The sequence below is a fragment of the Tachysurus vachellii genome, chromosome 23 (assembly GCF_030014155.1).
Source record: "Tachysurus vachellii isolate PV-2020 chromosome 23, HZAU_Pvac_v1, whole genome shotgun sequence".
Classification (NCBI taxonomy): domain Eukaryota; kingdom Metazoa; phylum Chordata; class Actinopteri; order Siluriformes; family Bagridae; genus Tachysurus; species Tachysurus vachellii.
In genome coordinates, this window is record NC_083482.1 from 606,596 (window position 1) to 619,095 (window position 12,500).

The 12,500-nt window shown below is 45.6% G+C and overlaps 1 protein-coding gene across 1 annotated transcript in view; it reads left to right on the forward strand.

The window, feature by feature from the left end:
* LOC132838870 (low-density lipoprotein receptor-related protein 1B-like) overlaps positions 1–12,500 on the forward strand; it is a 209,091-nt gene that overhangs the window by 40,635 nt on the left and 155,956 nt on the right. The window contains exons 4-7 of the mRNA XM_060859502.1: positions 4,035–4,154; positions 6,385–6,513; positions 9,134–9,382; positions 11,806–11,968. Coding sequence (XP_060715485.1) covers positions 4,035–4,154; positions 6,385–6,513; positions 9,134–9,382; positions 11,806–11,968 — 661 coding nt within the window. The remainder of the gene's footprint in view (positions 1–4,034; positions 4,155–6,384; positions 6,514–9,133; positions 9,383–11,805; positions 11,969–12,500) is intronic.

The window sequence follows — 12,500 nt, forward strand, 5'->3', positions numbered from 1 at the left end:
CGCTCTGATTCATAGCGTCCCTGCTTGCTGTGTGTGGTGTGAACACTGTGAGGATCTCCTGAGAGAGAACTTCAGCTCCACTCACAGGGAAATGAATGATGATGGTGATGATGGTGGTGGTGGTGGTGGTGAAGATGGTGAAACTCTGATTCATAGCATCCCTGCTTGCTGTGTGTGGTGTGAACAGTGTGAGGTTCTCCTGAGAGAGAACTTCAGCTCCACTCACAGGGAAATGAATGATGGTGATGATGATGGTGGTGATGATGATGATGGTGGTGGTGGTGAAGATGGTGAAACTCTGATTCATAGCGTCCCTGCTTGCTGTGTGTGGTGTGAACACTGTGAGGTTCTCCTGAGAGAGAACTTCAGCTCCACTCACAGGGCGATGAATGATGATGGTGATGGTGATGGTGGAGGAGGTGATGATGGTGGTGGTAAAAAATGATGATGATGATGATGGTGATGGTAATGGTGGTGGTGGTGAAGATGATGATGATGATGGTTATGGTGATGATGATGATTCTGGTGGTAATGAATGATGAGTGGTGGTGGTGGTAATGATGGTGATGGTGGTGATGATGATGGCGCTCTGATTCATAGCGTCCCTGCTTGCTGTGTGTGGTGTGAACACTGTGAGGTTCTCCTGAGAGAGAACTTCAGCTCCACTCACAGGGAAATGAATGATGGCGATGATGATGGTGGTGGTGATAAATGATGGTGGTGATGATGATAATGATGGTGTGAACAGTGTGAGGTTCTCCTGAGAGAGAACTTCAGCTCCACTCACAGGGTGATGAATGATGATGGTGATGGTGGAGGAGGTGATGATGGTGGTGGTAATAAATGATGATGATGATGATGGTGATGGTAATGGTGGTGGTGGTGAAGATGGTGGTGATGGTGAAGATGATGATGATGATGGTTATGGTGATGATGATGATTCTGGTGGTAATGAATGATGAGTGGTGGTGGTGGTAATGATGGTGATGGTGGTGATGATGATGGCGCTCTGATTCATAGCGTCCCTGCTTGCTGTGTGTGGTGTGAACACTGTGAGGATCTCCTGAGAGAGAACTTCAGCTCCACTCACAGGGAAATGAATGATGATGGTGGTGGTGGTGGTGGTGGTGGTGAAGATGGTGAAACTCTGATTCATAGCGTCCCTGCTTGCTGTGTGTGGTGTGAACACTGTGAGGTTCTCCTGAGAGAGAACTTCAGCTCCACTCACAGGGCAAAGTGAGAACACAGTGTCTATATTTAGATCAACTAAAAGTAGTCTTTGTGTCACATCCCATAATGTGTTCAGTACAACAGAAGAGAGAGAAATGTGAGAGAGAGACACAGAGGGACAGAAAGAGTAAGAAAGCAACATGAAGAAGGAGATGATGGAAAGAAAGGATGAGTGAAGGAGAGATGGAGAGAGTGAAGAGGAGACCTGATGTACAGTGTGATGAAGATTCTCACTCGTTATTTCTTCATCTTTCATCACCATTAATCCTGCTGTCTTTAGTGGAGCTGCAGGTCAGAGCAGAGCCTCCATCACACTGCTGTGTTCTGATTGGCTGAGAGCAGCAAGCACACAGAGTAATGGGGCAGGTGTAAACTCCTCACTGCTCCTCTCTGGGGCAGATTCAGTGGTAGTTAGCATGACTAATGTTCACAACAACTAGCCACAAGATATCAGGTAATAGAGGTGTCCACTACACCACACCCGACTACACCACACCCGACTACACCACACCCGACTACATAATACCTGACTACACTACACCTTACTACACCACACTCCTCTACACCACACTCCTCTACACAATACCCGACTACACCACACTCCTCTACACCACACTCCTCTACACAATACCCGACTACACCACACTCGACTACACCACACCCGACTACACCACACTCCTCTACACCATACCTGACTACACAATACCTGACTACACCACACTCCTCTACACCACACTCTTCTACACCATACTCGACTACACAATACCCGACTACACCACACCCAACTACACAACACTCCTCTACACCACACTCCTCTACACCACACCCGACTACACCACACTCCTCCACACCACACTCCTCCTCTACACCACACCCCTCTACACCACACTCCTCCTCTACACCACACTCCCCCTCTACACCACACCCCTCTACACCACACTCCCCCTCTACACCCCACTCCTTCTCTATACCACACCTGACTACACCACACTCCACCACACTCCTCCTCTACACCACACTCCTCCTCTACACCACACTCCTCCTCTACACCACACCCCTCTACACCACACCTGACTACACCACACTCCTCCTCTACACCACACTCCTCCTCTACACCACACACCTTTACACCACACTCCCCCTCTACACCACACCCCTCTACACCACACTCCTCCTCTACACCACACTCCTCCTCTACACCACACCTGACTACACCACACTCCCCCTCTACACCACACCCCTCTACACCACACTCCTCCTCTACACCACATACCTCTACACCACACTCCCCCTCTACACCACACCCCTCTACACCACACTCCTCCTCTACACCACACTCCTCCTCTACACTACACCTGACTACACCACACTCCCCCTCTACACCACACCCCTCTACACCACACTCCTCCTCTACACCACACCCCTCTACAACACACCTGATACACCACACCTGACTACAAGAAACTCCTCCTCTACACCACACCTGACTACACCACACTCCTCCTCTACACCACACCCCTCTACACCACACATGACTACACCACACTCCTCTACACCACACCCGAAACATACTGGTGTTAATATAGTATAAAATTAGTTAAACCTAGGCTCCGCCCCTTATTGTTTACATGTACATTGTGTAATAACTGCTTTCTAAAAAAACCTTCATCTTCTCCAGTTAGCAGTTTCTCAGTGCACTTCATTAAGGGCAGTTACTATAAAATGCAGATGTTTAATAGCTGCTAAAATGTTCTTTAGTGTTTAGTACAGCGAGCACTTTTTTAACCTTTCACACAGTAGAACAATGGCACTTCTCCATGTTAAAGGGACATAAAACAGACGCTCCCACATTACGAGTGTGTGATTCAGCACTTTAAGTTTAAGTGGCATTTTAGTGTGTTTCCTTTGATGCATTTCACAAAAGATCTCCCTCCAGCTCAAGGTTACTGTCAATAGCAAGCCATAAGCATCAGATTTATAGTCCTGAGCACGAGCGTTCATCACTTAGTGCTTCATAAATTCCCATATTACAATACAAATGGTGAATAAAGTGCTTTTGTTTAATCAGCACACACACACACACACACGCACACACACACACACACACACACACACACACACAGGGATTTGATTCCATTCATTTTTTATTCACAACTGTTTAAGTTTGAATCTTATTTCACTCATCACTGGAAGGCCTTTGTGCAGGATGAGCATCTATACATGCAGCAGTTATAACTGTTATAACTGATATAAAACCATGTACACTGTAACCATAACAACACTATAACCAGTCCTGGCTAGCATCAGCTAACAAACTAGCCTAGCATGCTTGCTAGATTAGCTTTGCAGGAGTGTGTAACTTTGGTGATGAGGAGAATCGTCACTATATGAGCAGTGTGTGTGTGATGGGTATGCAGGTGGATGTTATGCTGTGATGTGATGGTGTAATATTCCCACACATTTTTGTTTTATCTCACTTTACCCTCTGACCTTTGATCTAATTAGTTCTATCTCTTGAAACTTTTTCCAACTATTTTTCAAACTGCAGACGAAGCTTTTTTTTTGTATTAAAACAGCAGTATGTCATCATCTGCCTGCAGCCGTGTCTCGTGGGATTATACGTATAACACAGTGTGTAAGCAGCTTTAACATCCGCTAGACTTTAGTCTAAACCCTTCACCATCATGAGGACTGTGAACAGTTCACAGAGCAAATTGATCTGGATTAAATAGTCACACTTATGTTTTTATTTTTTCATATTGAAGACGTGTGTGTGTGTGTGTGTGTGTGTGTGTGTGTTTTAGAGATGATGAAGAACTGTAGAGAACTGCAGTGTGAGTTTGGGTGTGTGAGGATGAAGACCGGTGCCGTGTGTTACTGTGAAGATGGACTGGAGCTGGAAGACAATGGGAGGACGTGCAGAGGTAAACACACACACACACACACACACACACACACACACACACACAGCTGAAGAGGACGTGTGGGTAAAACCTATTGTTACGTGTTCCGTGACAAACCCGACTGGTCTTTCTGCTGTCGGTGCTGAAGTTCAGCTTTGATCTGATGGTGATTAGTGAAAAGTGACGTGTCTCTGTACAGCAGCAGCCTCCTCTCTGTCTGTACACATTTACACTTCTGCTGATCACTGAATCATTCACATACACACACACACACACACACATACACACACACACACACACATACACACACACTCCTCTCAGTCCCTCTCTCTCTCTGTCTCTCTATTAAAAAAGGCCAAACTGAAGTGAGCTTTATTGGGGTGACTGTTAGAGAACAGTGTTGCTGAAGCACTGATTATATTCAGTTGTAATTAATTTCAGCAGGTAAACTGACCCACTTTGTTCTGCTGTTAACTGTCTACAAACCCACAACTGTATCATGTCTTTACTCTTGTAGCTTAGTGTAGATGTTTTGATGTGTGTGTTCTGTTAATATACTCTCTCTCACACACTGACTCACTCTCACACACACTGACTCACTCTCTCACACACTGACTCACTCTCTCACACACTGACTCACTCTCTCTCACACACTGACTCACTCTCTCTCACACACTGACTCACTCTCTCACACACTGACTCACTCTCTCTCACACACTGACTCACTCTCTCACACACTGACTCACTCTCTCACACACTGACTCACTCTCTCTCACACACTGACTCACTCTCTCTCACACACTGACTCACTCTCTCTCACACACTCTCTCTGTCTCTCTCTCACACACACTGACTCACTCTCTCTCACACACACTGACTCTCTCTCACACACACTGACTCTCTCTCTCACACACTGACTCACTCTCTCACACACTCTCTGTCTCTCTCACACACTTTCTCTGTCTCTCTCTCACACACACTGACTCACTCTCTCTCTCAAACACTGACTCACTCTCTCACACACTGACTCACTCTCTCTCACACACTCTCTCTGTCTCTCTCTCACACACACTGACTCACTCTCTCTCACACACTGACTCTCTCTCACACACACTGACTCTCTCTCACACACACTGACTCACTCTCTCACACACTGACTCACTCTCTCACACACTGACTCACTCTCTCTGTCTCTCTCTCACACACACTGACTCACTCTCTCTCACACACTCTCTCTGTCTCTCTCTCTCACACACTGACTCACTCTCTCACACACTGACACTCTCTTTCACACACTCTCTCTGTCTCTCTCTCACACACACTGACTCACTCTCTCTCACACACACTGACTCACTCTCTCTCTCAAACACTGACTCACTCTCTCACACACTGACTCACTCTCTCTTACACACACTGACTCACGCTCTCTCACACACACTGACTCACTCTCTATCTCTCACACACTGACTCTCTCACACACACTGACTCACTCTCTCTCTCACACACTGACTCTCTCTCTCACACACACTGACTCTCTCTCACAGACACTGACTCTCTCACACACTGACTCACTCTCTCACACACTCTCTGTTTCTCTCACACACTTTCTCTGTCTCTCTCTCACACACACGGACTCACTCTCTCTCACACACACTGACTCACTCTCTCTCACACACACTGACTCACTCTCTCTCACACACTTTCTCTGTCTCTCTCTCACACACACTGACTCACTCTCTCTCACACACACTGACTCACTCTCCCTCTCACACACTGACTCACTTTCTCTCACACACTCTCTCTGACTCCTGTCTCACTCTCTCTGACCCTAGGATGTAGGATGATGTTCAGTATTAATATCCCCAACACTGCCTGAATGCCGCTCAGCACAGCTCAGGTTCCATCACAGAGACGATGTTAATTATGAATTTGTTGACATCCTGATGATTGACTGGTATTATAATTCCACTGTGCTTTAGAGACCATAGAGCACTGGTAACATTGCTGATGGGAGTCACTCACGTGTTAGCAGATAAACAACATTGTGTAATCACATTGTGACTTACTCTGAGGATGTAAAGTGTGTAACAGGAGCCAGAGAGTGTGGAGATGATATAGATCCTCACCAGGAGGGGGCGCTGACTTAATTACACGATCTATACTAATAACATAATAAATAATACTATAAGTTTGTGTGTGTAGGTCATTGTATGGTGATTAATGTTAAGGTGTTAATTGTTGTGTTTTTCAGATCGTGATGAGTGTGCGGTTTATGGTGTGTGTAGTCAGATGTGTGTGAACACACTGGGCTCATATCAGTGTGACTGTGTGGATGGTTTCAGTCTCCAGGCAAACAGACGTTCCTGTAAAGCAAGAACTGGTGAGAGCATTCTTCCTCATCAAAGACAGAACCCATTATCATCATCGTCATCTCCACCATCATCATCATCACCCTCATCGTCATCATCACCGTCACCACCCTCATCATTACCACCATCCTCATCATCGTCATCATCACCACCAGCATTGTCTTCATCTCCACCATCATCACCACCACCATGATCATCACCATTATCACCACCACCCTCATCGTCATCATCACCATCACCACCCTCACCACCCTCATCAATGTCATCACCACCTCCATCTTCATCATCATCAGCATTACAAGTTAGTTTGTAAAGTAAAACTCTGAACCTGGACACCGGTTTGAACTGCAGCAGGTTGTTCAGAGTTATGAGAGAAACACAAGACTAAATAAAGAGACGTAGCTGTGTGTAGAAGTTGTCTCCATGTTTGGTGTTTGTCTCAGTCTCATGTGTGTCTCCATGTGTCTCTTTGTCTCATGTGTGTCTCCATGTTTGGTGTTTGTCTCAGTCTCATGTGTGTCTCCATGTGTCTCTTTGTCTCGTGTGTCTCCATGTTTGGTGTTTGTCTCAGTCTCATGTGTGTCTCCATGTGTCTCTTTGTCTCATGTGTGTCTCCATGTTTGGTGTTTGTCTCAGTCTCATGTGTGTCTCCATGTGTCTCTTTGTCTCATGTGTGTCTCCATGTTTGGTGTTTGTCTCAGTCATTAGTAATGATTATGGTGTTTACGATGCAGCTCCATCTCCACTGGCTGGACTACATGTAATATTAAGGCTGTTGATCCCAAAAGTTTACACCGTAGTGAAAGTTAAAGCATCATCAGGCTGTAAGGACGATCATACTCAACACCACATCATACTCAACACCACATCATACTCAACACCACATCATACTCAACACCACATCATACTCAACACCACATCATACTCAACACCACATCATACTCAACACTACATCATACTCAACACTACATCATACTCAACACCACATCATACTCAACACCACATCATACTCAACACCACATCATACTCAACACTACATCATACTCAACACCACATCGTACTCAACACCACATCGTACTCAACACCACATCTTACACAACACCACATCTTACACAACACCACATCATACACAACACCACATCATACACAAAACCACATCATACTCAACACCACATCATACTCAACACCACATCTTACACAACACCACATCATACTCAACACCACATCTTACACAACACCACATCATACACAATACCACATCATACTCAACACCACATCATACTCAACACCACATCATACTCAACACCACATCGTACACAACACCACATCATACTCAACACCACATCTTACACAACACCACATCATACACAACACCACATCATACACAATACCACATCATACTCAACACCACATTATACACAACACCACATCATACACAACACCACATCATACTCAACACCACATCATACTCAACACCACACCGTACACAACACCACACCGTACACAACACCACATCGTACACAACACCACATCGTACTCAACACCACATCGTACTCAACACCACATCATACTCAACACCACATCATACTCAACACCACATCTTACACAACACCACAACATACACAACACCACATCATACTCAACACCACACCGTACTCAACACCACACCGTACACAACACCACATCGTACACAACACCACATCGTACTCAACACCACATCATACTCAACACCACATCTTACACAACACCACATCATACTCAACACCACATCATACACAACACCACATCATACACAACACCACATCATACTCAACACCACATCGTACTCAACACCACATCATAAGCAACACCACTTGCTCAGGACACACACACTGCAAAACACAGATTTATCAGAGTTAAGTGTTCAGTCTGGGTGAAATGAAGGCAGCTGATTGTGGAGGAGTGTGTGTGTGTGTGTGTGTGTGTGTGTGTGTGTGTGCTCTCAGACGGTCGCCTGTTAAATCAGTTACGCTTAAAATAATTAAAATGCAGCGTGTGATGGGAAATAAGGACAGACCTAATGAAGAGTCAATCAACACTCATTCATGCTGATGAAGACTGACTGTCAGAGCCAGAAATAAATAGCCACTTAATCACGCCTCATGTGCATAAACTTCCTCTCACAAAAGCAGCAGTAACTGAAGTACCTTATGTCAACATTGATCATTCTTCAGTTTATTAGCCATGAAAGAGTTTAAAGCTTTGTGTCACTGTTGTGTTGATGGAGAAACACACTGACAGCTGATGCTCTGCTTCGTATGTCCTCAGATATCTGATCTAATGTATACACTCTGCTTTAATGAGCTCCATCACATCAGCTCGAATAAACTACACTGTCTGCTTAAATAACTTAAATAAACACTGTCTGTTTCTGACCTCAGATCAGTGGTGGAGGTGAAGAAGGAACACACAATGTCATTGTATTAATGCACTTGTTCTGATATGGTACGGTTTCCGTAGTAACAACAGCAGAGACAGCCGTGTACAGCAGAGCTACATCAGATCCAATATTAAAATTCATCTCATTTCTAGGGTTTCTTTGTTGTGGTTATTTTTACGCATTAATGTGTTTTCACTTTCGTTATTCTTCAGATCCTGGAGATCAGCCGCTGCTGCTCCTGACAGCGAGCCTTTCTTCCGTATTCGTAACTCACCTGAACGGATCGCTGGTGTGCAATCTGACACACACACCTTCAGGCCAAATTCAGACGCTGGACTTTGTTAGTATGGACTCAGTGATGTGCTGGATCTCACCGGGGCAGCTGTGGTGCGCTGAACTGAACAAATTAACTAACAGAATAACAGAAAAACGACAAATCAGGATCTCGCAGAGCCTGCAGAGTGAGTAGAGTGTTTACCCAGCAGTGTGTGTGTGTGTGTGTGTGTGTGTTTGAGAGTCACCTGCAGTTTCTGAATACTTTGACACATGTTAAGTGTATAAAATGTTCTTGATTAGATAAACAACACCAGTGTTAGAAGACTAATAAGCAGACGAAACTCAGCGTATCTCTGGAAAGGTTAAAAATGTGTGATTTATTTTTTTGAGGGAGAATTTTTCACATCCTCGTATTTTTCTGCACCATGAAATCTTTAATCTGCTGTTAATTAGTCGTCTTTAATGTGGACTGGTTAAGTGAAATCTAATTACAGTAACAGTCCAATCACAGAAGGATGGAGCTGGTGCACTTAGAGATTTACTGAAATCATCCTGAGGAGCTTTAATCACCCAAACCTCCCCCTTATTATTACTGTAATTATCATAATTAGGAGCAGTTGTTAGAGTCGCTGTTAGTTGTTGTTGTTGTTCTGGGGGACTTCAGGACAGTGGAGGTGCGACTCGGTCGCTCACAATCCCTGCTCTAGTTTTTAGGTTTGAGGAATGAGGGCTAGAAACTGGAGGCCTGTGATGTGATGAAGGTGAGTGTGAGCTGTGTGAATCATGTGAGCTGTGTGAATCGTGTGAGCCGTGTGAATCATGTGAGCCGTGTGAGCTGTGTGAATCGTGTGAGCTGTGTGAATCGTGTGAGCCGTGTGAATCATGTGAGCTGTGTGAATCGTGTGAGCCGTGTGAATCATGTGAGCCGTGTGAATCATGTGAGCCGTGTGAGCTGTGTGAATCGTGTGAATCGTGTGAGCTGTGTGAATCGTGTGAGCTGTGTGAATCGTGTGAGCTGTGTGAATCGTGTGAGCCGTGTGAATCGTGTGAGCCGTGTGAATCGTGTGAGCCGTGTGAATCGTGTGAGCCGTGTGAATCGTGTGAGCCGTGTGAATCGTGTGAGCCGTGTGAGCTGTGTGAATCATGTGAGCTGTGTGAAGCATGTGAGCCATGTGAATCATGTGAGCCGTGTGAGCTGTGTGAATCGTGTGAGCCGTGTGAATCGTGTGAGCCGTGTGAGCTGTGTGAATCATGTGAGCTGTGTGAATCATGTGAGCTGTGTGAATCATGTGAGCCGTGTGAATCATGTGAGCCGTGTGAATCATGTGAGCCGTGTGAGCTGTGTGAATCGTGTGAGCCGTGTGAATCGTGTGAGCCGTGTGAGCTGTGTGAATCATGTGAGCTGTGTGAATCATGTGAGCTGTGTGAATCATGTGAGCTGTGTGAATCATGTGAGCCGTGTGAATCATGTGAGCCGTGTGAGCTGTGTGAATCATGTGAGCCGTGTGAATCATGTGAGCCGTGTGAGCCGTGTGAATCGTGTGAGCCGTGTGAGCTGTGTGAATCATGTGAGCTGTGTGAATCATGTGAGCCGTGTGAATCATGTGAGCCGTGTGAATCATGTGAGCCGTGTGAATCATGTGAGCCGTGTGAGCTGTGTGAAGCATGTGAGCTGTGTGAATCATGTGAGCCGTGTGAATCATGTGAGCCGTGTGAATCATGTGAGCCGTGTGAGCTGTGTGAATCGTGTGAGCCGTGTGAATCGTGTGAGCCGTGTGAGCTGTGTGAATCATGTGAGCTGTGTGAATCATGTGAGCCGTGTGAGCCGTGTGAATCATGTGAGCCGTGTGAGCTGTGTGAATCGTGTGAGCCGTGTGAATCGTGTGAGCCGTGTGAATCGTGTGAGCCGTGTGAGCTGTGTGAATCATGTGAGCCGTGTGAATCGTGTGAGCCGTGTGAATCGTGTGAGCCGTGTGAGCTGTGTGAATCGTGTGAGCCGTGTGAATCGTGTGAGCCGTGTGAATCGTGTGAGCCGTGTGAGCTGTGTGAATCATGTGAGCTGTGTGAAGCATGTGAGCCGTGTGAATCATGTGAGCCGTGTGAGCTGTGTGAATCGTGTGAGCCGTGTGAATCGTGTGAGCCGTGTGAGCTGTGTGAATCATGTGAGCTGTGTGAATCATGTGAGCTGTGTGAATCATGTGAGCCGTGTGAATCATGTGAGCCGTGTGAATCATGTGAGCCGTGTGAGCTGTGTGAATCGTGTGAGCCGTGTGAGCCGTGTGAGCCGTGTGAATCGTGTGAGCCGTGTGAATCGTGTGAATCGTGTGAGCTGTGTGAATCGTGTGAATCATGTGAGCTGTGTGAGCCATGTGAGCTGTGTGAATCGTGTGAGCCGTGTGAATCGTGTGAATCATGTGAGCTGGGAGTTTTCTGTCCACACTGAACAGCTTGTGCAAACTTTGCAATCATTAATTTTGATGCTGAGTGGAATCTTAAATCAGCTCAGTGCAGCACTCTGATAAGTTACACAATGCCCTCGTCCTTCATAAATATGCATTTGTTCTCTAAAGCCTGCCGTTTTCTCCTCTTTCCTCTTGACCTCCTTGAGATGTGGAACATATGGCCATGGACTGGCTCACTGGAAACTTCTACTTTGTGGATCGAGTGAGTGACCGGATCTTTGTGTGTAGTGAGAAGCTGGACATGTGTGTGACTGTAGTAGAGCTGGACCTCCACAACCCCAGAGGAATCGCACTGGATCCAATAACCGGGTGAGTTTCTGGGTGTCATTGCCCCCTCAGGAGGATTTCTCTCTCCACACTATGTACTTTAGTAATATAACATTTATTCTACAGCACAGCGTTTATTTATTTATTTATATGTGAATGTTTTTAATAATGAAGTGTAGTAATTAAATAGAGCTGCACCTGAAAATCAAATCAAACACCAGTCTTGTCCATTTACACTTCAGCACCAGAGGTGGCGCTATAGGGCAGTATTTACTTGGGCCTTCTGACACCTCGCAATAAATACATTAAAAAATCGAATCTCACAGTATTTTCAAGAAACAGAATAATGGGCGTGGCGGAAGTCGGCCAATCAGAACACACAGATTCTTTTATTCATTATTTCACTCTTTCTTTGCTTGATTAAACAAATAAGTACTGATGGAATGAAGAACACACACACACACACGTACACACACACACAGGTGCAAACACACACGTACACACGCACACACACACACGTACACACACACACACAGGTACAAACACACACGTACACACGCGCACACACACACAC